Genomic DNA, 26,227 nt, shown 5'->3' on the forward strand with positions numbered 1-26,227 from the left:
GGTCGCTGGTCTTTGATCTGAATATTTAATAAGGGTCTCAACCCAAATCGAGTAACGGTGGAGACACACAGGACGCGGAAGCGCCGCCCACTTCCTTTCGGCGCCCAGGTATGGAAAGCCAAAAGTGCCATTAAATGTCTCTATTTCCACACGATTTACATTAAAACACAGTTTTTCACGCCGTTTTATTCGTCCTACACGCCGCCATTTTCGGCACTCTGGTGAGCTGCCTTAAAACGCAGCTTTTCACGCAGTCAAATACCTGCCTTTCCTTATAGTGATGACCCCTTCCTTCTGTTTTGCATAGCCAGTAAGTTTAAAGTTTCTTTAACCAATCAGTGAAGAGTAAAGCCAGACCAAAGCAATGCATCGAGGAAAAGTGCCTGCTATTGTTATGCTGTAAATCTGTTGTCTTTGTGAATTGTACAGTATTCTGGATTCACAGGATTAAATATTGATTTACCTGAGAATGTAATCGCCTTGCCTGCCTTCATTGTCTTTTAAAATAACATGTATTAATCATAATTGTCTTTATTCAAGATGATCGTAGTTGACAGAAGATCAAATATTGATTTGCCTGAGTAAATGATCAACACCCAACTTCTCATGTGACAAACCAGTCAACATGCCTTTCTGCGGTAGGGCTTAGTCTACTCTTACACTTACTCCATGTGCAATGACTTCATGCACATAACAGCAACAATGTATTTAATGCAACTTATTGCAATTACTGCTACACCTTAATTGCACCCACTGCTTGGGAACAGCTGTGTGTGCTCCAGTTTTCTAAGGTACTAGAATGTCTTGTGCCTTCATATTTCACAGCAATAAGATGGGAATTTATCAAAATGAGAAATGTTAGTGATCCAGCCCAAACTAGATCCAACCGTATTAAATTAATACAACAAAGTGGTTCTCAGACTTGCATACAAAGTGGCTTCACAAACACTGCAGCATTTTCTGCTCTTATTTCATCATATGCTTCAAAACAGTATTACATATTTCTAAATAGCTGACATAATGACTTTAACAAAGTGTGTTACGCCTGGCTCACGGTGTAGCAACATTAATGGGAGGTTACATGTCAAAAAAAAACGTTTTATTGAAGAATTGAAGAAAACACATGGCGCATATCAGTGTCTAGGGGTTTCTGGTGATCTGCAGAGTGCTGGTGTCATTTGTCTGACAGCTGTAGTTAATAGTTACTTTACAGATTGCAATTTTCATAGCCTTCCTATCCAGTGAAAATGTATGTATCTCTAAATTTGGTGATTTTACGCCGCCTCCTGCGTGTTCCGGGCGTAAGTAGGAACCTTTAAAACGTGACACACTAGTGCTCATTTCATCACGGAGTGTTTTTGTTGATGCACGCGCGACTTCCAGCTACTTTTTGTTGGAATAATTCGAAGGAGTAAAATATTAAACGTGACATATGTTGTTGTGTAGTTATCTAATTATCGATTCATGTAGCGAAATAACCACCGGAACTGTCGCTGAAACTCGTATATTGAAGAAGGAGAACTTCATTTTGAGTAAAAATGGTTGACTGGAGTCCTATAGCGAAGGTGTACGACCCGCTGAAAGCTGGCAGCATCGACGGCACGGACGTGGAGCCTCATGACCGGGCGGTGTGGAGGGCTATGGGTGCCCGCTATAAACCCAACAAAGGCGTTGTTGGAGACCCACTGCTCACCCTGTTTGTGGCCCGTCTGAACCCCCAGACAACAGAGGAAAAAGTGCACCAAGTGTTCTCCAAGTACGGAGACATCCAGCGGCTCCGGCTGGTCCGGGACATCGTCACGGGCTTCTCCAAAGGATACGCCTTCATTGAATACAAGGAGGAGAGGTCTGTTGTCCGGGCCCGCCGGGACGCCAACAAGCTGGTGGTGGACCAGCACGAATTATTTGTGGATTTTGAACAGGAGAGGACCCTCAAAGGATGGGTCCCCCGGCGGCTCGGCGGAGGGCAGGGAGGGAAGAAGGAGTCCGGACAGCTGCGCTTCGGCGGCAGGGACAGGCCTTTCCGTAAACCCATTAACCTCGGGGTCGGTCCGGTGCAGGAATGGGGAGGTGGTGGAGGTGGAGGGAGGGAGTGGGACAGACCAGGGGCGAGAGACAGGGAGGACCGGGACCGACACAGAGAGGCCGAGTGGGACAGCAGAGGGAAGAGAGATGACCGGGACAGAGGCAGAGATAGGGATGACCGCAGACACGGGGACAGGAGCAGGCACCGGGACAGGAGATGAAGCCCATATTTACAAAACTGGAGCTCTGATCTCACCCGGTTCAGAGGAAGTCTGTGACAGATCCACAGTCCAGTTGCCTTCCTCAAAGTCAAGTGGGCAGTGAAGGAGAGTGTGACTGTTAGGACTTGTGGTTTGCACAAAGGGGATTGGGCTATGGAAAGAATAAACATTTAAATTACAGATGACCCTCTTATGGGATCATGATATTGGTTTGGGTGTAGAGTGACAAGATTCCTGGTTGATGTATGTCAGATTGTACTGTATGGTAACAGGAGGTCAACCTGGAGTGGCCATTTTCAGCTGGTACTCTTAAGTATTTCAGTATTTCTGAGCGAAATCTGACTTATACATGCGTTTGTAGTGTAAATTGGGAAGTGAAACTACAACACTTCATAATATAAAATAATTGATGTTGTCAAGCAGTGTGAAGCCTTATACACAGTAAATAACACAAACTTTAAAAGCAGAATCAAATGGTCAAAATGTCATTATTTTTACCATACCTATAAAGTACCTGCAAATCAGATTAAACCTGTTACACATTTTCTGTCCTCATAAATAAGACCAGTCAGTTTCTGTTTTGAAATCTGAGGCATGCGTATTACAGTGTTGATTTTTTTGGAGCATCATACTTTGTAAAAAGCCACTGAGGAGGGCTTGTGCAACATTGGTTCTGTACAAGAGGTAAGAAAACCAAATAAACCAATAATAATTTTAACAGTGGTGTCACTTTCCTCATTCCTACTCCAAAAGTTACTAAGATTTTCCTCTATTGTTATTATGGGTTGTATTGTGCCCGGGGGTTGTGGTTGTTTTCGGTAGCCAATGGAGTTGGCTTGTTTTTGTTTTTCAGACATTTTCAAAAGCCCTAATTTGTGATTGGACTTCAGTTCTCATGCTGTCTTTACAATGAAAATAGTACAAAATAAACATACAATCATATACTGACAAGCACAGAAATTTGAATGTGCAGGAAGTCGATCTTTTAATGTACATAGTTTGATTTAAAAGTTATCTGTCTCTGTGTCTCAGCTCAGCTGTTTGATCCCTGGTCCTGCCCATTGAAGCAGATGGTGTTTCAGTTATGAGTCACTGGGTAGATTGTTTTCTCAAACTGACCGCTAGTATGTCTGAAGTCATCAATATGAAACGTTAAAGGTCTGGTGTTAGCATTAGTTCATTAAGTCTTATCCAGTGACTCCATGCACCGCACAGCCTTGATGTGTGTGGGTACACATCATCAGTCCATTAGCTCACCAAATTGACCTGTTGCTGCGAAATTCATCACTTGTTAGAAGTTAAACCTGAGAAAAGAGTTTGTGCTGGAATAAACTGATTCCTTAGTAACACTGTTGTAACAGAGTAAACAAAAGCAACTAAAGAATGTGATTACACTTTAAATAAAACAAATGTGTGCCTTTTAAAGAGTGCATGTTGAATAAAGAATATATTTCCAGACATACACATGCTGTGCTGGATGTGGTTAGGTATGGACAACTCATCAATACGCAAACCTCTGACTTCTATGTCACTCCAATTATGTCTAAACTGAAGAGTAAGATTAAAAGCCATGCGTTAGAGTGCTATTTATGAGATAAGAAGAACTGATGCAAAGACACACATATTAATGCAAAGACACACATAACCCATGAAAGCCCACAAAACTGGCATGTTTTTCACTGGTTTATAAAATCATGTTTATTACTGTGCACTGTAAAGTATGATTATAACAAGCAAGGATTGACAGGGATTGATAATTATATAATAGAATTAGACATTTACTGCAGTCTTTAAAAAAATATATGGACATTAATGTGACTATTTTTGAGATTTCTTTATTTATAATGTAAATACATTGGCAAGTTTTACAGCCAAAGATGAGCAGGGTGACATGTCACAGGAGTCTGTGGCGAGAAGGTGCGACTGTCTTGTCAAACACTTATTGCTGGGGAGCCCACATGTAAGCTGATTTCTTATGTATGTTAAAGACTATCGCTCAGAAGCCATTTTTTGGTAGTCCGGACGAGGCCGCTCTCAGCCTGCCAGCATACCTGGGATTCGTGATGGGCCAGCCAGGGTAAGTCTCTCTTTGCACTGTGCTAAACTCGATCCTGTGAACCAAAACACACTGCCACTGATGAGCTGCTCTCATAAAGCTATTACAGACTGTGATACTGACAAACTCGCTCTCACCTGAAAGCAGGGTTGATGCCGATGTTGTCTGGCTGTGGGAAGGCAGGTGTTCGCCTCCTGCGGCACGAGGACGGGGGAGGGAAATCCTTCTGATACTGAGACTGCATCCCTGTTGTATCTTGTTCATTTTTCACAGCTGTTGACCCCATCTGATCATGGTTGCCTTCTAGCTCGTCCTCCCCTGGTTCCCCGTCCCTGTTGCTGTTTCCTCCTCCTGTTTGTCTCGAGGATGTGGGATGAGAACGGTGGGAGTCCTGCTGTGTGTTGTGGGCGATATGGTCTCCTGAAGGGCAATCATAACCTTGGTATGGGTTTAATTTCATACACAGTAATGAAATATGCTGTGAAACATCCCATCTTTGTGTCTAAAACATAATGCAACTGTTGACGCATCCCAAAAGTGTCAGCGGCAGTGAAGTTGTCTTGTACTTTCTTAATCAAAGGCTTAGAATTCAGCTTAAAGATTTTGTACAGTATGTGGTATCTTCTGTCCTAAATATGTTATTTTATGTAAATGTTAAGCCTGGAGAGAATCACCTTACGATATGATACTAGTCGTCTTTCATTTCAATAAATGCTCTGTTTTGAAGTATAATCATTTTCATACCATTTTAATTATGAACCTGTAATGTTACATCTTAATAGCAATTTTAGACTAGATTTACATTTACATTAAGACTAAATGCTACAACCTATTAGTTCAGCCAGTACTTTGCTGGCAATGTTTAGCAATTAATAAAAATGTATTTGGGTCAGTAAAATCCCAAAAAAGTAACAGTATTTTAACGTTTAACCTTATATGGATGTTTTACTTTTATACTGTATTATTATTATTTCAGTGTAATGACAGTGTAGTAATTATATTGCAGGATGACTGATTAAACCTTTAAATGAAAGAAAAAGCTCATAAATCACTTTCCTAATTTCCGCCCTCACACACACACACACACACACAGCCCAAACCTTTTTCAAAACACACACATTTATCCACTAAACACAACACACTGCATGGCATGCCCGTTTTCAGCACTGAAACACTCATATGTCCACACAAACACAACTCACGGCTTATCTTAAAACAGATAAGATGAGTTTACTCTCTAGGTTGAGACTGCAGACCTTTGCCTCCGTCTTGTTGTGGGACGGGTCTAAAGCAGAAAGCTTCTCGTGATGTGGTCTCCATCTTGGCAGGAGTGTCCGGGTAGAGAAGAAATCCTAGGGAAGTCGGGACATAACAGGGTAAAAAGCGGGCTTTAAAAGTGCCGGATTATAGGAAAACAAAGTTTTAGACCGTTTTCTTAGTTTTGTTATTGTTGTTTTCAAAAAAATGTCTTTTTAACAAACTATTGTTTTTACTGGAGTAATTCCAGTTAACACATCACAGCTGAACTAACTTCACTTAACCTTTGCTGAAATCCTTCGAATCAGGCATCTTTATTATAGTGTTTGAGCTGGAAATCCCCCCAAAGCCAGGCCCATTTACTTTGAACACAGCAAAAATAACAATAACACTCAGTCGTTCACACCAAACGGATATATGTAATAAGAATACGTTTTATTTTTATTTTTCCTGCAAAACTACAGAAATAGTGATAACCTTGGATGTTTTAGTTATTCTTCTAGTGGGAATCTAGATATTTTGTCTACTTAATCTTCTATTTACTCAAACCTTTTATTGTTTCAGTTGTCTTATCATTAAGGCCACCAGTCTTCAAATCTATTCAGTAAACCACATTTATTTGCAAAACACTATGAGAGCATTGGGACTACACCGTCTTACTATGAAGAGCAATTTTCCTACCTGAACCACAATATAACTGAACAACAAAATCTCATGAATACAGAATCACGAACTCTGTCTGGCGCTGGGCCTGACGAGCAACAAACCTTTACCTGCCACTGTCGGTGGTTCCCCCCTGTAGGGTCGACAATCCATAAATAATTCATGGTGGCGACTGGGGTGTCGTAGGTTGGCATTTTTGATGAACATTTTGTCTGTTGGCCCCTGACTGTGCTGTTGGCTCACTGGCATCACCAGCAGCTCTGAATCTTTTGGTGTCTGGTACAACAAATACTGTAAAAATGACCACAGGTTTGGTGTATTCAGTAGTAGTAGAAAGTAGAAACAGTTGTTGCAAGGATTAAAAACATCACAATGTGTATGTATTTCAAATAACAACCAGTATAAAGCCTAAAACAGCCATGAGGAGAGTTATTTACTGTATTTCTTACCTTACATGTAGAAAAATTACAAGATGTGGTGCAATTCTGCAGTGTTTCCCTATAATGTCTACATTTCTCTGTACTGTGTGTATGTGTGTAAAGCTATACACAGAGCTTGTTTACTGCAGTAGTCATGGTGTTCTATTCTTCTCCAGTGAGTGACAGATACAGTAGTTACCAACTGAGACAATACAGCAGCTGGACCACCAACAGAGAGTGGAAACTTTGCGGTGGCTGCTTGGACAGGCGGTTTTAAAGGGGAACATGGTTCAGTATGAAAGGTTTTGAAGTTGGTTGTGATGTAACTGGGGAACAAAACCAAAAAAAAAAAAGACACTTCTCAGCAAGCTAGAAGTGCTGAGTTGAGCCTGTTCCCGAGGTCTAAACTGTCTTGCATCAGTGACTCAAGTAAGATGTACAAGTATAATTGTGTTTAGTCAGAAAAAGAAAACATGTCGTCTATTCAGTGGTTGCCCCGAAGCATTTGGCCAGCACTCAGCAATGCACTGTGCCTCCCAGTGTTCAGCTGGCATAAATCCCAACTGTATTTCTTTCACATTAGAGGGCCTGTTTTGGCTTGTAAATTTTCAGTAGGGAACCTTATACTTGTATACTTGTACGTAAATCATTTTACCTAATGGATTTTAAGTGCGAGACTGTCCCTGCAAACTTGAAAGTCTTTCATTCATAATATAGTCTAGTTTATGTGAGTTGTGGGCTGAAGAAGGTCAGATATAATTTTAACCTTATCTGGCAAAGACTTAGTATTGTGTGTGTGCATATTTTCACCAGAGTGTGTGAGTGTTATGAATTATATCCTAGTACAGCGACAGCTCATAATAGGGTAAAAGATAAGATTCATATCTTATCTTTTGACAAACTAATCTCATTCATGATTTAGGTATCCACTTAATCTCCCTGCACAAGATAAAAAAAACAATAGATACAAATTTTACAAACACTTTGACAGCTATTTATATGAAATTGTATAATACTATCACTTCAGGGAAACACAGTATTGAACTCCTACTTTTATCTTTATTTTTATTCCCCTGGACATTTTTTTGACACACTCCTACTTTGTAATAAAAACTTAATTCAAACTTTAAAATGTTCAGCTTCTTTAGGTGATGTGCTTCTATTCAAAACTTTGATATATTTTATACTTTTTAAAATATTCAACTTTCTTCCCATAGAAATGAATCAGTGGAACAGTCAGTTGGTCATAATTCAAACTCCCCTAAGACTTACACTTCAAGAGATGTGTCAGTTGTTTTTTAAGTGCTTACACTTAAGTCGACACTTCAATTGACATAATTTTTCAGTTTTTACTCTTATCTGACACTTGAACTGACTGACTATAACGACTTACATTTCGACTGACATGTCTTGCTTCTTTTATCACCCAGCATCCAACTGACATTTCAGTTATTTTCAGTTCTTACACTAAAACTGACTCTTCAATTCCTTTCAGCACTTTCACTTCAACTTAATTTAGTGCTTGCACTTTGACTGAAATGTCAGCTCTTCTTTCAGTACTGCCACTGTCTCGACTTAATTTGCTTTAATTTTTTCAACTTTAACTATTACTGCCATCCAAAGACATAAAAAGCCCCAAAACGTAATATGTAATAATATATTATTATTTATTTACTACAAATTATTATTATCATTATTTTTGTTGTGTTTGTTGTTGTTATTGTTATATACAGATGCAGTCCTGATTTTGTTATTATTAATATGACGGATTTAGCTAACTTTGCACTGATTTCAGCACGCGCCAGCAGGAGTCTCTCGTTCCCATAGTAACAAGCCTTCATTCAGAGCCGTGTGTAGACAGAGTTAGCAACACAGTCTTTGCCGACAGCTTTGATTCGTCCAAAATTAAGCTCTACTGCTTTCTTTCCGCGACTGATGGTGTTTTATGTATCGACTAAAAAGTCACCAAGAAGTCAAAGCGACGTTATATTGGAATATATTGATTTTAAAAGGTGAGAGAAGCAGAGGAGTGCTCGTCGTATAGCCTAGCCAAGCGCTCTCTGTCAGAGACTCTGCTGTGTTTCAGTGTCCGGAAGTTCTGAGGGGAAAAAACTGAGAAAGGCATGAAAAAAGCGAGCTGGAAGAAACTTCTGACCAGTTTTCTCCGAGCACACTGAAACACTATTTTGTCTCGTAAATCTCACCGAGGGGGGCAGATAACGCGTCTTACTTTAGTCTTCTAATAATTAGCTGTGTGCATTCATTTATCGATGGGTCTGCCGACGCTGGAGTTTAGTGATTCTTTCCTGGACAGTCCGGAGTTCAGAGAGCGACTGCAGTGCCATGAGATAGAGCTGGAGCGTACCAATAGGTTTATAAAAGACCTCATCAAAGATGGAAACATGCTCGTATCTGCCTTCAGAAGTAAGTACACGCTGTTTAATAATTTCTTTTCGGGGTAATAATGCGTGTTACAGTAAGTTACTCAACCACTTGCATAGTCTGCTGCTTGATAACAGAGGGCAACGCAGGGCCATCAATTCAGAGCCAGTGTTAAGTTTACATTAGACTTAGTTAATAGTTTATTACCTTTAATTGTGTTTGGGTGGTAAGGGCAGCACCGTTAGGTAGTATTGGCTATAGTATTGCCCCCCCCACACACACACACACTGGACCATGGCTATGTTATTTCAGAGCAATGAAAGCCACTTGCACAAACCTCAGTCAGATAAAGGATCAATGATTCAGGCAGACTAGACTAACATATTCAACTACACAACCCCTCTGCCCCTGCACTCTATCTGATACTAGGGAGAGGGGGGATGGCAGGTTAACAAGAGGGATATATTTTGGTCATTTTGCTAACAAGGGGGATGGCATCCCCCCTCAAGTTGCCTACTGTCCATGTCCTATTGATGCCACTTGATTAGGTGTAACATAAAGAGGACAAAAGATCACATGTTTCCTTTTTATCAATAGTGAGAATTTTCAGCAAAATTGTTGTGACTTTATCGATGTAAGTCAGCTTTACAATAAGGTATCTGTGCTGTCACATAATGGTTCTAGACTAACACAGAGCAAGGCTGGATTATCAAAGGGGCAAAGCAGACAACTGCCCCAAAACTCCAGGGGCCCCCAAAAACTGCAGGCTTACGGTGTGTCAACTGGTTTGTGCTATTTCATTGAACATTTTTGCTCTAGCACCCCTACTTAGCAGGCTAATACAACCATGAGACAGACTGACAAAGAGTTAACTAATAGCATTGCATGCAATAAGGTGTACAGCTTTGTAATGACCATATATTAAAATGGGGTCTGTTCTAGTACCTTCAGCAAAAGACTCATCCCCCCAAATGGCACCACAGAGCACCACAGGAAGTCATTCCTGCCTGTGGCCATCAAACTCTTTAACTCCTCCCTCTGAGTGTTAGCCTGTATGACCCTCAGTCATTAAACTGGACATTGATCATTACATCTCTGCAATACTTGACATAATTGTGCAATATTATGTGTTAATACCCCTGCGCAATATTTTAGTTTAAAATTCCCTATTTATTGATATTGATATTTATTCATACCTCTAATACTGCTGTGCAATATCCTCCGTCTCATTATAACCTTAATAAGCTACACTTAACTTGACAGTTCATGCACTTATACCTTATACCTTATACCGTATTATTATCATCAACCGGTAAACCCACTTGGTACTTCACACTTATTTTATTTTATACTTATACCCACTTGGTACTTAATTTATTTTTTGACCTGTATTATAGTGTATTGTATTTTTTGCTTAGTACTTCTATTCCTGTGTGTGCTGACGTAAAGGCGAGCTGCTGTAACAAAAGAGTTTCCCCTCGGGGATCAATAAAGTATTTCTGATTCTGATTCTGATTCTGGTTCTGATTTACATTTTCTCTCTGTATCATTAATGATTACATAATAAGACATTTAATATCTATTCATGAAGGGGGAGTTTATTTGGTACCTTCTTATGACTAAAAATAGGAGCACAACAAACAGATATTTGGTTGAGAGAAAATCTATTATAAAATGCATTTATGTTGGTGTTTAACTGCTGTACAGTTCAATGGTGGCTGTCATATTCATATATTATCAGCTGATGAAGACTTTCAAAAAGCAGGTACCTCCCATTTGTTTGGAGTTTCTTTTGATCACCTCAGACACACCTACGCTTTGTGGCTGCCTGCGGTTTCTTTGGCTCACCTGCTGGTTGACTGGCGCCTGCTGTACACACAGATGATGCTGAGTGTGTTCGACTGTTCTGTGACCACACAGGGGTGAAACATCACGATCACTGCATTGTTTACCTTAACAGGTCCAACTGTGTACAGAACACTGGCGTCTCAGTCACCAGAGCCACCACTATATGATATTACCATGAGATGCTGATGCTATGCTAACATTTATTACCTTTTCTGACAGGAATTCTCTTCCCAATGGAAAGCCTTTTAAAAATCTGGTAGAGTTTTCAGTGTGTTCATCTCACATCACTGTTTTTAGTGCAGAAAGTGGGATTTTCAGACTGAAAATCTTAATAAAAAAATTAATAAAAATAAGTGGAACACATTAAAGTTTTGAAGGCATCCCACCGCAAACTCTTTGCATTAACACAGTCCAACATCACTAAACGGAAACATGCAGAGTACAGTAAATAGACTGCGGTAAGTTAAGATATTCGAACACAATTGTTTTTTTACCCTATAAATGACAGGTGTATTGACATGAATAATTTATCTTTTCTGTCTTCCAGCTGATAATAATTAAAAAGCAGCCCTGCTTTTCCCTGTGTCTACAAACATCACTGATGTAAACAGACCTTTTACAGCATCAGAAAAATTAATAATAATGATTTAGTTGTTCTCAAATGCTAATACTTATATGACAAGTCCTGTCAATCAGTTTAGTCCACATCTTGTGCTTTTAAATAACAATATGGATACAACCTAATATAAGTGTCCAGCATAGGATGAAGCTGTGCCTTTGTCTTTCATGCATTGAACCTGACCACATCTCTTTTTACTGATCTCTGGGCACTAATCAAGCATGTTAAGAGTTTCCCCTCGGGGATCAATAAAGTATTTCTGAGGTTGAAGGGTATGGGTGTGTGAGAGAAAGAATGCAGCCTTGTGGTGCCGACAGTTCACACACCTTAGAGAATAAAAGGTGGTATTAAACACTATTATTGGAGTGTTGTTTGGACATGTAAACACAGTTGTCTGAGACTAAGGCTGTCAAGTGGAGTTTGCTGCAGGGTGCGGCCGTTTGTTTACATCAACCTTTGACACCTCATGTCTTGGCAGTGGATGCTATGCAAGAGTCTCGTAGGTAAATACATTAGTAGTTTATTACAGGAGGGAATAAATAATGCTGCTCATAGCCTGTGGGGTAATTTACATTGTTTTGGACCAATAATTGTAGCATGCAAACTCATGCCAAGAGCATTCTTGTGCATAATGTGAAAATAGTGAAATTATATTAGTCATAAGTGATGGCAATAATTTAATTATTGTACCTGTTTTAAGTGACTGAATGAACTTCTCTCTGTCTTTCTCAGGTCTTTCTCTTGCTGTTCAACGGTTCTCTCAGTCTCTACAGGAGTTCCAGCTTGAGTGTATTGGAGATGCTGAGACTGATGATGAGATCAATATAGGTGAGACGAAACTGTCCCTTATGATCTAGAAAACTAGGAGTTGAGGCTTTAATATATGTTCAGTCTATCCACATTTGAGTTGTGTAATTTCTTTTGCAGCTCAGTCCTTGAAGGAGTTCTCTCAGCTCTTGAGCACCATGGAAGAGGAGAGGAAACGGCTGGTAAGAGAACTTGTGTTTGTGTAAGAGAGGGATGGAGAGAGAAAAGAAAGAGAAAACCAAAATGCAGGTGCTGTACGCTTTTTAAAATATACTAAGGAAAGTTTCAAAATTGAGGACATTTTGTTGTGACATTTAAAAGATTTTGACATTTCAGACTTTATTTGTCTCTATACATCATCCTTCTCTGCAATATACATTTATTCTATCAGGAACAGAAACCACAGACTTCTAAAGGGCTTTAATACACATTAGACCAAAAGCCCCTTCTAAACCAAATTGTTTTCACCTTAGTCTGAACCATTAGTTTCCTTTGACTGTTGTCCACCAGTTGTTTCACACTCACGCTATTTCTTCACTTCAAGTGCATTACACATACACCTTTGCCAGCGTCATCGAGATTTCTGTCTTTGTCTGGCACCTTCACTTGATTCACCACACTGACTTCCTCAAGCTCTTGTCCCAATCTGGTTTTCCCACAAGTCTGATTCACGCATTTGTTTGAAAACATTGTACCAGCGGCAGTGAGTGCTCCATGGCGATTCAGAAAAACGTCTTTGACTTACAGACCCTCCATCAACCAGAGGCCTTTGTGTGAGGGTGACTGGAGTCTGGCACAGTCTGTGTGTAGGCAAACCTCTGTGCATGTGCAACGTATGTCTATAGTACGCTACTGTACCTTATGCCTGTGTGTGTGTGTGTGTGTGTGTGTGTGTGTGTGTGTGTGTGTGTGTGTGTGTGCGTGCGTGTGTGTGTGTGTGCCTTTGTGGCTGTGTGCATGGTCTGGTTACAGAGGAGCCATTTGGAACCTATTCTGCCAATTCCCCTGTGAGACTGAGCAGAGCCCTGACTGCCTGGGAATGTCCATAAAAGGGTCCTGTGTGTGTGTGCGTGTGTGTGTGTGTGTGTGTGTGTGTATGTGTATGTGTGTGTTTGCATGTCTGCTCTCTCTCTTTCTTTCTGTGTGTGTGTGTGTGTGTGTGTCTATTTTAATTGTATGCTTTAAAACTGCAACACTGCAATTTCAGCAAATGGGAAATACCTACCTGTTCAACCTGAAAGGACTATTATTGTGATTCGACAATGACCTTCAGTCTCTTATTGTTCACTTTCATCTATATTGTAATATGGTGGAAAAAAAGGAACGTACAAAGAAAGCAGACCTTTCTTTGGGTACTGGAGTGGAACTGAAGTGAAGTGAAGTGAAAGTAAAGTCATGATGCAAGCTGGGAAGCTATTTAGAGTCTAATGCTTAAATCAACTAGACAGAACAAAGCAAGACATGACAATAATAGACTCATGACTAAGAGGACCGAGACCTAATATAAACACCAGAGCTCTGTAGCTTTCCTTACTGCCTGACTCAAGTCTCAACATCAACCACAAGTTTCTCATACATACTGTACCGTCAGATGCAAAAATATTACCACAATTGTACCATAATTATTTTAGGTCTGGAGGTTTTCTTGTGAAATTTGCACATCTCATTAGATGAAACTGTCAGCCACTGATACTGCAGTCCAACTTCACCAAGAGCACACTCTAATCTTGGTTCATGCCCCAATCGTATTGAAATGCTTTTCATCGGCCCTACCTAATTCGCAGTGTTGCTACTATTATTGGCACAAAAGCTGCTGTTTTGCCCATTTGCATCTAGATTGATAGCCATGCTAGCAGCATGCTAGGGATGGCAGTGTCGGTCTGTCAGTCTTTGGGTCGGCAGACACTTTGGTCCTGACTGATCTCAACAACTATTGGATGGATTGCCATGCCATTTTATACAGACATTCGTGGTGCCCAGAGGATGTATTCTAATGACATTTGTATATATTTTTTTAAATAACTCAACAACCACTGGCATGGAATTTGCTACACACATTCATGTCCCCCTCAGGATGAATTATAATAACTTTGGTGATCCCCTGCCATTCATATGTCATCAGATCAAAATTTTAATTTGTCCAATGCTTTGGCTTATGAGTTAATATTTTCTAAACATTCCCATCTACCTCAGCTGTAGTTTGTGTTTAGTGCTAATTAGCAAATGTGAGCATGCTAACACGCTAAACTAAGGTAGTGAACATGATAAACATTATACCTGCTGTGCATCAACATGTTAGCACTGTCTTTGTGAGCATGTTAATGTAAGCATTTTGCTCAAAGCACTGTGCTGTGCCTAAATACAGCATCACAAAGCAATTAGCCTTGTGTTGTTTACTGTGACCTGGATAACAACCATGAGCAAGTCCAAAATTGCTCAATGGTCATAATGCTCATAATGTTGGATAACAAGCATACAGTAAATTCATAAACTGACTGTAACTGAGGTTTGTGTCGGGTGTTACTATGATATTTGGATATTTGGACAGTTCTAGTTCAGTTCAAAACATATTTTTAAGTAAAACATTTAAGTCACCACTGCAGCCTTTATGGAACAGTGACTGAGCTGTTGTCTTTTTTTTTGTTGTTGTTGCTGGTCTTAGTATTTACTGTTATGACTCACTGAGGTGTCTGTTGTGTTTTCTCTGTTCCTCTGTTCCTCTCAGATCCAGAACGCTGATGATGTGTTGATCTCACCGCTCGAGAGGTTTCGTAAGGAGCAGATTGGAGCTGTTAAGGTATATCTGCAGCTGTTAGAATCAAAGGATAACTTGAAACACAAAGTAACTGAACCAGTTAACTTTTGCTTTGACTTTTTTTTACATAGAAGAATGAGGTGATATTCAAACCCTGAAGTTCAGTTCATTAAGCATCTTGCGTTCATTAGTTATCTAACACTGTGGGTGGTGATCAGACAGATCATCCTGCTCTGGTCTGGTCCCAGTCAGTCTCTCAGTCAGTAGTCAGAGAATCCAATTTATTCAGATAAACGATGGATCACAGTCCAGTGTCAGTAACAAGGTCATGGGAACGGATGCTGGGAGGCAAGACAGGGAGTGCTAGTTGAGAGGGAGAGATAGTTGAACTCAGTGAGGCAATATAAACACAAAGCAAGTCTGGTGTCTGGTTTCAGCAGCTGTCTCAAGTCTTATACAGTAATTCAGTTTACCTCATTTTTTCCCTTCACTCTCTCTCAGACCGAATTAAGCAGAAATACTAGTATCATGCAGAAGCCAGGGTTTTAAAATAAACAGAAATGGTCACAACTATGACTAACCGTGAAAGTGAAATCACAGCCAGCCTGCAGAATGTAGCAGGAGTGTGTGAGCAGTACATCCTCACACTGATGTTGTTGAGCAAGAAAGAGTGGTTGGACATGTGGAGTTTGGAGCTGCAGCTGTTATGGAAAATAAGTGTTCATTCTTTGTTCTTCATTTAGACTATTATTGGTCCCACTGCACTTCGTCATAGCAATTTTGGTCCCTCAAGGCTGGTTAACTCATCCCAAAAGCCATACAGAGATGTTGAACAGGTATTTGCAGGGGTGCAGCAACATCACAGCAGATTAGTGTCATTTCTGTATTTTTAGCCAAGCTAGCAGCATGGCTCTAGGGATAGCAATGCTGGTCTGACAGTCAGTTGGACCGTCATTTTGATCCAGACTGAATTGGATGAATTGCCTTGAAATTTGGTACAGACATTCATGGTCCCCACAGGATAAATCTTACTGACTTTGGTGATCCCTGAACTTCACGATTCAGAATGAAATAGCTTGACAGTTATTGGATGGATTTCTGTGACATTTGTAACTTACAAAGTAATATCCCAATACTTGGGATAGTGGTTTATGACCTGATACCTGCAAAACTAATGACCTTCCAGTCAGCCCCAGCTGTACTTTGTGGATACTAACAAGCTGTGTGTTAGTGTTAGTGTAGTCACAGTGAGTGTCACAGCGGGGTCGTACCTATGTTCCCTGGGTCATATGTTCCCCAGATTTATGTGGCACATAATGGGAACATGACAAAGGGTCCTATGTTCCCCATTTCTAGGGTTAGGGGGTTAGGGAACCTGGGAACAAAGATACACTCCCATGGTAAACATTATACCTGCTTAACATCAGCATGTTAGCATTGTCATTGTGAGCATGTTAGCACACTGATGTTAGCATTTACCTGAAAGCACCACTGTGCCTACAGCCTCACAAAGCCACTAGCATGGCTGTAGAGTCTCAGTCTTGTTGCTTTTATTTATTTACTTATTAGGTGGTGTACAGTTAGACTGGGTATCAAACCAGAAAACAAAAACCAAATATACTGTACTGATGGAATTGTGTCAGTGGTACAGTAGTATAAATACTAATTCATGAAGTTTATGAACAAAAAAATGTTTTGTACAAACACATACAATTATATTATAAGTAAAGTATATAAAACATATTGAAAAATTTCAGTCCCAGAGAAAGAGATGTAAAGGGCCGGGGAAAGGGAGATATATTCAATTAATGTAAGTGTGACATTCTCTCAGTGTTGTGTAAAAAAGTGAATTTAAAGACTTTTATTAGCAGATATAAAAAATTCACAAGTTTGCTTTTATTTGTTACTCATGTCCGTCTCCCTCAGGAGGGAAAGAAGCAGTTTGACAAGGAGACAGAAAGGTACTACTCTGTTCTGGAGAAACACCTCAGCTTGTCCTCCAAAAAGAAAGAGTCACAGCTACACGAGGTAAACTGTCTGATTCCTAAATAGGCACACCAAGTTCTTCCCACATGCGTTAGGTAACATAAAGTACTGTATGTGTATTGTTGTTGTTTTTGTTGCAGGCTGATTCACAGATGAGTAAGGACAGGCAGGTTTTTTATGATGCATCACTGCAGTATGTCTTCAAGATTCAAGAAGTGCAGGAGAGAAAGAAGTTTGAATTTGTGGAGCCGGTGAGTTCACATACATACATTATGATCATGTTTATATGCAACTTTAGCACAATTCAACTGCATATTTTAATGTAGGGATACATGTTTCATTTCGTTCCTTCTGATTTTTCTGAGCTTCTGGGCCTTCACAGCTCTGACCAGTAGAGGGAAAACACAATCACCAATAAAAAATATTTCATCACAGTAAAATATGACTAAGGAGTCTATTTTGTAAACAATGATGTAAACATCAAGTCATAATTGCAGCCAAGCCAGCAATGACCATGTGTGTGCAAACAGATATGATCAGGGAAAAACAGCTAAGTGAGGTTCTGAAAAACACACATCACACACACTGTTTGGCTCGTGATTAAGATGTTTATGATAGATATCAGTAAAGACCACTTCCTGTTGCTGTAGCAGCACTTCCTGCATGGAGATATCTTCCACCTGACAGAGAGGGAAACTCTTTGTTGTAAAGTAAACAAGGGCAGCAAACCAAACAACAGGCAGAGTTCAGGGGTTTTTCTCCTGTAGCGGCTATTTTGATTGATTGAGCAGATGACAGACAATCATTCTTTTGTAGTCCTCTCATTATACTCTACACTCCCAAGCCCCCAGCTAACATTTTTCCTGCGGATTTCTCCCTCTGCTCTTCAGTTATTAGCCTTCCTGCAGGGTTTGTTTACATTCTACCATGAGGGCTACGAGCTGGCCAGTGAGTTTGAACCCTACAAGCAGCAGCTTCAGTTCAACCTGCAGAATGTAAGTGTGTATGTTTACTGCAAACCTCTAGACCAAATCGGGACCTGATATCTGGTCTCCCTGCCTGCCTGGCACCGCCTGTCCTAAAGTGGAAATCTCACATACCTGATACTTCTAGCATGTTGAAACACACAATGTGAACTACTTTCAGCCACAGTTTGAAAAGGGCCTGGTCTAGTAAAGACTCACACATAAGTTAAACTGATCAGAAGCTTTATAGGCAGTCCTAAATCGATTATATGCAGCAAATATTCACTGGGCACTACCAATCCTTTCAGTTGCGCTTCAATTAGTCCTTTAATTTCTTTAAAATTAAAATGCACTGTTGCAGCCTCAGATGTTTTTCTTTTTTGATACATTTTTAAATCCAAATGAGAAATCAATGTACAGCATGACAAATAAGATCATTACAATAAAACTGCCTGTATTAAGGTAGTAACTTACTTAGTTGGACTAAGTACTCATTCCTTGACTAACTTTTTCATAGATTTTGTGTGTTTAATATAAATATGTATGCAAGCCTCCTTTCAATGCAGTTTCTTTTGCGTATGTGTGTCGACAAGGCTCGAAATAACTTTGAAAGTACGCGTGTTGAAGTTGAGAGGCTGATGAAGAGGATCCGGTCTGCAGAAGAAGACTTCAAAGCCCCCAGTTGCTTTACCATGGAGGGATATCTGTACATACAGGAGAAACGTGAGATACACAAAAGTCACATTTTCTCCTCTCTTTCTCTCACTTATGCTGTGAAGAAAATCAAATGCCAGAATTAAAACACACACACTCATGCACAAGTGCACCTGCATGAAAATGTGTGTCATGTATTATAGGTCCATTGGGTAGTGTGTGGACCAGATACTACTGTACTTATGAAAAAAGCTCCAAGATGTTCACCATGAGCAACACAGAGGCCAGACCAGCCAGCAGACAGGTGAGCTGGTAGCACAGATGAATAACCACACTAGTGTTGCTAAATGTTTTAGCCCATTTATTAAAAATCGTGATACACTGCTGACCAGTTTCCTGCCTTCCACACAGCCATTTGTTTCTGTTCTAGCATTAACATCCACTATGAAAATCAAGCGTTACATTATATTCATATGGTAATGTAGTTTTAAGCAGGGACTTTGTTTTGTTGTTGAGTTAGACATAAATTGAAAAGTAGGAAATATATGAGGGGCTAAAACATGCAAAAACACCAGAATGGTCCTAAAAGTAAGAAACACAGTTTCTTTGCTGCAATATCAAAAGCTCTTGTGAGAATCCTTACAAGACCTTAATACCACATGTTGAGTGCATATTGCAAACACATCTCTCTGTTAACAGAACGGCATTGTGAATGGTTCACCTGAGATGCTCAAGCTGCGCTCATGTGTCAGAAGGAAGAGGGATTCAATCGACAAACGCTTCTGCTTCGACATCGAGGTGGTGGAGAGGTGAGAAGGAAAGATGACTCAGAGGCTGTGTGTCCATAACACATGACTATCTGTGGAATTAATGCATTGAGATATGGCTACTGTTGGGATTGTGCTCGGGTAAAATGATCTCTCTTTCTCTGCAGGCATGGTGTCATCACCCTGCAAGCGCTCTCTGAGGCCAACAGGCGGCTGTGGATGGAGGCAATGGATGGAAAAGAACCTGTAAGAACATATCCACCATTAACTAAATAATATCAGTGATACAGTATTATTGGGGGAAAATTACCATAGGGTAACAAGAAAGCAAGGGTAGCTAACCTACACATATTATTTTACTCTATTAAACACAGTCAACTTTGTATTAAAAAGTATTGTTTGTCATACTGTCATACTAACACATACTTGTCTTTGGTCAGATTTACACTCTGCCTTCATTGCTCAGTAAAAAGGAGGAGAGTAAGTATCCTAATTTATCCTGTTTTTGATTAGCTTTAATTCAGAAGATTCTTTTTAATAACATATATTTATATGTCTTGCAATGTATCAGAAATGTAAGTGAAAATGTGAGCGTTTGTTTTACAGCATTTCTCAACGTGGCGGGTCTCAACTTTGTTAAGAAGTGTATTGAGCTGGTTGAAACAAGAGGTATTCCTCCTTAAAATGTTCACAAGAGAGAAATAATTCAAACAAGTATTTATTGTATACGTTGTTGATTTATCAAGTATGTTAACACATGTCTGTGTGTATGTGTGTGCAGGGATTACCACCCTGGGACTGTACAGGACTGGAGGAGTCAACTCCAAAGTGCAGCGGTTGATGACGAGTGTGTTTGGTACGAAACCCCCTGCTTTCCTCTGTATGATGTTATTTTTCTACATGGGGAAGATTTATTCCAGCACAATTAATCACAAGTGTATTTAAAAATCCATCACTGCAGATAAATCATTTATTATCTGCTTTCCTGTAGCATCCACAGCTCCCGCTGACATGCAGCTGGATGCAGACGCATGGGACAACAAGACCATCACCAGCGGCCTAAAGAATTATTTCAGGTAACATACGGTACAAAGCAGTCTTTTTGAATATGAATTCTGATAATGATTATGAATTCATGATTTCTAATGTGCATGCAGGTGTCTAGCAGAACCACTACTGACCTACAGACTTCATAAAGAATTCATCAAGGCTGCAAGTAAGATCCCTCACTGTCTCTTTCAAAACACAAGTATGATTATTTCAACAGTGTTTGGATTAAATTTACTGCCTTATATATTGTGTCATGTAAACAGAAGCACATTATGTCACCCTCTCACCACTGAATCATATCCCTCCCTCTGTTCTCTTAACTTGTTTCACAGAGTATGATGACCAGAAGTATAGAGTGAGAGCGATTCATGCTCTTGTATACAAACTACCAGAAAAAAACAGAGCAATGTTGGACCTCTTAACCAACCACCTCCTCAAGTATGTACATATGACCACATGCTGTGCTTTTATTGTTCCGTGCCTTGAGAATGGCTCTTTGGCTTTGAGAGCATCTTATTTTCCTAAAAACATATTTAAAAATGCTTTCACCAGTCATATTTAATTTGTCTAGATTTATGAAAATACTCTTTTAGCCGGGGGGCTTTTGCAGGAAGATCTTCCTGTTTACAATTTTCTGTCAGACAATTAGGCAAGAACATCAGCCTCACACCATAAAACCTTTTTGGCTTCATTACAGACGTCTGACAGTTGATTTGTCTGCAAGGCAAAATTTAAAACATTGATAGGTTAAAACCTTTGAAGAGTAAAATCCATACATGAAATGATTGCTAGCAAGATAACTGCAAACTGCAAAGCCGTGAATACTTTTACAGGTTGCAGTTAGAAGCACAGATCTCATACAAAAATATCACAAAAACTATGACTGAAAATATATTAAGTATGCTGATAGCTAAACTAGCAGGAGTACGAGTACTGAAACTTGGGTTGCGATTGCTATTTGAAATATTTTGCCCATTCTAGTTTCTGTTGTTTCTTACAGTTTATTCAAACACTTTTTCTCTTATTTCTCTGTTATATGATATAAGGAATATATTCTCATCGTGTGTGTGTGTGTGTGTGTGTGTGTGTGTGTGAGTGCAGGGTGTCCTCTCACAGTGACCAGAACCTGATGACCGTGTCCAACCTGGGAATGATCTTCGGCCCCACGTTGATGAGGTCACAGGAAGAGACGGTGGCCGCCATGATGAACATCAAGTTTCAGAACATTGTGGTGGAGATTATCATTGAAAACCACCACAAGGTACGCTTACAAATACACATACATACACACAAACACACACACACATAATCATACACACACCTGACAGACATGTACACTGTATGTTCCTGTCAGATTTTTGGTGAGGCCCCAGACCTGTCAGTGCCGTTACCTCAAGCTCCGTCCTCTCGGGCGACTACTCGGAGAAACAAGGCCATCTGTCTGTCATCTGGAAAGAGGAAGGCCCGTCTCTACCCTCCTGCTCTCTGCCTGGCAGACAACGACAGTGAGTCTTTCTGCAGCTTACAGCTCCTTTATCTCATAGCTCATGAATACCATATCTATTTCCATTTTATGCTACTTTATGCTTCTACGTCTGTACATTTTGAAGGGAAATGTTGTACTTTTTACTCCACAACATTTATTTGACAGCTATAGCCAGTAGTTACTTTTCAGATTTAGATTTTACTTTAAAAAAGATATCATAAGCTTATGAAATCCAACCCATTATTAAGGATTAAACCAATGGTTCTCAAGCTTTTTGGTTATGACCCTTCAGTTCCACAAAGAGTGCTTTTCCATCAGATGGTTTAATTTAGATAACTGTTCAAGTTGTTCACCAGAAACAACTGTAATGCAAATGACTTGTGATGTATCTTGTTTTCCTGGAGCCATTTAATTTTTTTCTTACATGGATAACAGGGCAGCATCATCATCACTGTTATTGTTGGTTTTGTTTTACTCTGTCCACTCTGTTGTAAAGCACCTAGTAACTGTTTGGGAAAGTGCTATATAATTAAAGTTATTATCATTATTGAACTGAGCTTGATAGCAGAAACATTTTCAACTACTGTGACATTAGTGGGCTCATGTTTTATTTTGCACATTCGTCATTTTGCGGTGCCGTGCCAACTCTCAAAACTCAGATACTAAAACTTTGACCAAGCACCTTACAGCACCAATATCAAAGAGTTTTCAAAACAGTCCTGACATTGTCAAAAAAAGAAATTAAAAAGGCAGTAAGACAATAAGTCTCAAAAATGTGTAGTTTGGAAAATGCTTGACTGTAATATATTACATAAATGAGTTGATGGGCTAATACAATAGCAGTGGGATGTTACTCAAACTACTCAGCAACCCCTGAGCACTAACCTTGATGTCATCCAGTCTCTATGTTTTGTGACTTGTTTCCAATTCTCCCTCCAGGTGACACATTCAGTAGCAGCCCCAGCACAACTCCGATGGGCAGCCAGGAGTCTTTGTCCTCACACTCCTCTGAAAAGAACGGATTGTCTCAGACCTCTCCTCCGTCCTCTCCCCGCACCGAGCCCGACTCGTCCTCCACAGCACCGGTGTCTCCTCCTGCGGCTTCCTCCTGCTCCCCGTCCCACGACTCCTCAAATGGGAAAGATCAGAAACACCCAGACAGTGCCACCTCCCCTCACCTCTCACCATCCTCTTCCCGGACTTCCTCCCAGCCCACTCCGGCCCAGCAGACTTCCTCTGTGTCCTCCTCCACATCCTCTTTACTCTCTGCAGAGAGGACTCTGTCCATCAAAGGAAACTCGTCTGCCTCCTTGTCGTCTGTAATAGAGTCGAGATCTCCCTCCATAGCCTCCTCGTCCACCGCCTCTATCCAGCACTCTTCAGTGGAGCACACCTCCTCTCTGAGGGAGGGTCGACCTGTTCAGAGAGTGTCGTCTGTCTCCTCTCTGAAGAGCACTCATTCAGTGGATCAGAAAAATGCCTCCTCCACTGTCACAGAAACCAGAGTGATGGACTCTACCTCTCCTTCTCGGCAGCACAGAAAAACTTACAGGACTGCCTCCTCCTCCTCTTCCTCCTCCTCTTCATTATTTCCCTACCAGCTTTCCACATCTTCCTCTCTCACCTCCTTACACATCTCTGAGGGTGTGTACATCTCTGTAGGATAAAGTGTGATGACAGTGTGAAAAGAGTATCTGCCACTTCCCTTGTTTATGTTCTGATTTCTTGTGTTCCATCGCAGATTACAAAAGCTGTCATGGATCGGTACACAGTCTCATGTCGCTGGACCCACAAGAGGCAACACACACACGTAAACCTTCACACATGCGCTGTGGCTCCGATCTGACCACGAAACACTCTGCAGCCACCACATCCAGCAACGGTTACCAGAAGCCTGGATCAGTGTGAGTGTCTGTAAAATTGATTTTATATCTCAGATATTCAGGTGCTCTAAGCAAACAGCATTTTACCTTGTGCTTCAGCATTTAATCCGTGCTCTCAGAGAAAGAAAAGACATACAGATCTCAGTCCATGGTTAGTTTAGCCCTGGAGAAAACAAGAGCACATGGCGGACTAAAGAAATCAATTTTCTCCTGGCCTCAACTACCAGTACTATGAAATACTGAAACTTTCAATACCACTGGTTCAGTGTTGCTGAAACTTTGAGGTATATAAATAATATATATAAATAAACTATTCTGATGAAGAGTGGCACTGTAAGGAAAAGGTCACATTTTTAAACTATAAAACATCAAAAAAGTTTGATTGACGTAAAAACTTAAACACATATCAGTCATCCCTGTGAGTTGTGCTGGTTGGCTTAACATCAGAGGGATCATTTTGACAGATTAGATTTTTGTTTACATTTTTAACTGTGACATCTCAGACATCACTGGCCTGATTCAAGGAATGATTACTTGTTTCTCATCAGTTTTTAGATGCTGAGAGTAGGTTTTGTGTTTGTGTGTTACAGATTTTCAGTCAGACTACCGCAGCGTGAGAGCTCAGTATTCTCTTCAGCATTAGACATATCAGGAAGGTAGGTTGATTTTGAGGTTGTTTGTGGCACAATCTTCCATAACTCACTTCCCAAATCACTCTTTTTACTGATTAAATGTTTTTTCTCTTAGGGAAGCAAAAGCTCTTTACTCCTGTGAGGCAGAACACAGCCATGAGCTCAGTTTTCCACAGGGAGCGCTGTTCTCAAATGGTAAGAACACAACTCACAAATTTCATTTGCTGAGGCCCCATTTACACCTGCATTAACATGCGTTTTTCCAGGTAACGTATCCAGATACAGATCACATTTTAATGCCAGGTGTAAATGGGGTACTGGGTGTTCAGGAGTCACATTTGTAAAAGTGTGTTTTGATTCATTCTTAAATGTAATCTGAAGATCATTCTCCATGTAATGCATATGTTTTGTTGATAAAATTTCATCAAAATTGTTACTGATTAGTTTTCTAATCAACTAGTTTAGCACTAAACCTCTTATAATCTTTATTTATTCCTTAATAATAACCTCTTGTAATCTCTCTTATTTCCAAACTTTCAGTGTTTCCCTCAAAATCTAAAGTAACTTTAAATTTAGGTAACTCACTTCATAGCAATGTAACACAGGTGTTAATTGACTTGTTCCAAGGATTCTCTGATTCTCTCTAATTTTTTGTGACTTTATTTTTAACACATTTCCCATAATTCACTGTGAAATATGTTTTATGTATGGAAACTTCATGATCTGGACTCAAATTTAATACAAAGGAAACTCTAGTCTAAAAGTTGCTGTTTTTGTGTAAGTCATTGTATAAGATGAAAATAGATTGTTATTGTTGTATATCTAAGTCCTTGCTGAGTTGAGTTGTTTGTGTCTGCAGTGTACCCATCTGTGGAACCCGGCTGGCTTCAGGCGACGTACAACGGCAAAACCGGCCTCATACCTGAAAACTACATCACCTACATGTGACAGACCCGATGACATCATCACCGCATCACTGAATAACACAACGATCTAACTTAGACTTTAGGGATCTACAGTGCATACAGTAATACTTTGTGCTGCTGATCAAAGATATAATATATTTATCATGTAACTGTGACTGTTATCACTGAACTACTGGGGCTGGAAATGAATGATGTATGTACTGTATGTAGAGTATATCTGACTACTATATGTGAACCATGTTATGTGTTATTAACCAGCTTATAATACAGTAGATGTTAAAGTCTGACTTGTCTTACTTTTTCTCCCTTCATACATCAGCTCCTCTTTTATATTTGTGTTCAGCGGTCTCGCTGCAATTCTGAGAATGTTATAAATACATGAAATGTGTCTGCAAGGTACATGGACACAGTATTTTTCTGTCAGTCTTGGTAATTTATGTGTTTGTACATGATCATATTAATGTAGCTGTGTGTCCAGAGATGAGGTGTTGAAACAGTATGAACTGGTGGTCTAAGACTGAATCCTGCCACAACACCTTCCTTCTACTGTCTGTCACTTGTCATGCTGTCTAAACAAATACTTTCCTTAAAAACGGCAATTTGTTTGTTTGTTTATTATTTTGTTTTTCTTGAGGAAAATGCATAATAAACAGTTGTAACTAGAGATATCCCTGTTATACTACATACCACTGTGCAAAACAATCTTAAGTAAGGTAAGCACTGTATATTAGTGTTGGCAAGTACTTTAAAATGAGAAAGAAAAGTAATATGCAAATTATATGTACTCATATATCATATAACTAAATTAGCATTTGTTTTGTATTTT

General features: G+C 39.9%; 3 protein-coding genes across 3 annotated transcripts; 2 read left to right on the top strand and 1 right to left on the bottom strand.

Annotated features, from left to right (window-relative positions):
* The first annotated feature begins 1,331 nt into the window (after positions 1-1,331).
* Positions 1,332-2,964, top strand: snrnp35 (small nuclear ribonucleoprotein 35 (U11/U12)). The gene has a single exon (XM_044223351.1). The coding sequence runs from the start codon at positions 1,539-1,541 to the stop codon at positions 2,244-2,246; it is 708 nt and encodes a 235-aa protein (XP_044079286.1). The 5' UTR covers positions 1,332-1,538; the 3' UTR covers positions 2,247-2,964.
* Positions 2,965-4,065: 1,101 nt separating this feature from the next.
* Positions 4,066-6,812, bottom strand: si:dkeyp-69c1.9. Its single transcript, XM_044223352.1, has 5 exons — positions 6,672-6,812; positions 6,333-6,513; positions 5,559-5,654; positions 4,440-4,722; positions 4,066-4,357 (listed from the first exon to the last, which is right to left on the bottom strand). The coding sequence occupies exons 2-5, from the start codon at positions 6,469-6,471 to the stop codon at positions 4,243-4,245; spliced, it is 633 nt and encodes a 210-aa protein (XP_044079287.1). The 5' UTR covers positions 6,472-6,513; positions 6,672-6,812; the 3' UTR covers positions 4,066-4,242.
* A 1,663-nt stretch (positions 6,813-8,475) lies between these two features.
* Positions 8,476-26,065, top strand: arhgap42a (Rho GTPase activating protein 42a). Its single transcript, XM_044223354.1, has 24 exons — positions 8,476-9,065; positions 12,223-12,318; positions 12,418-12,479; positions 15,023-15,094; positions 16,979-17,080; positions 17,179-17,289; positions 17,929-18,033; positions 18,597-18,726; positions 18,861-18,961; positions 19,357-19,466; positions 19,592-19,670; positions 19,865-19,904; positions 20,031-20,093; positions 20,206-20,280; positions 20,416-20,500; positions 20,582-20,640; positions 20,807-20,912; positions 21,576-21,735; positions 21,829-21,979; positions 22,900-23,604; positions 23,702-23,864; positions 24,434-24,499; positions 24,591-24,670; positions 25,335-26,065. Exons 1-24 carry the CDS (start codon positions 8,912-8,914, stop codon positions 25,421-25,423), a joined length of 2,964 nt encoding a protein of 987 aa, XP_044079289.1. The 5' UTR covers positions 8,476-8,911; the 3' UTR covers positions 25,424-26,065.
* The last annotated feature ends 162 nt before the right edge of the window (positions 26,066-26,227 follow it).

Source organism: Siniperca chuatsi, linkage group LG14 (genome assembly GCF_020085105.1).
Source record: "Siniperca chuatsi isolate FFG_IHB_CAS linkage group LG14, ASM2008510v1, whole genome shotgun sequence".
NCBI classification, from domain to species: Eukaryota; Metazoa; Chordata; class Actinopteri; order Centrarchiformes; family Sinipercidae; genus Siniperca; species Siniperca chuatsi.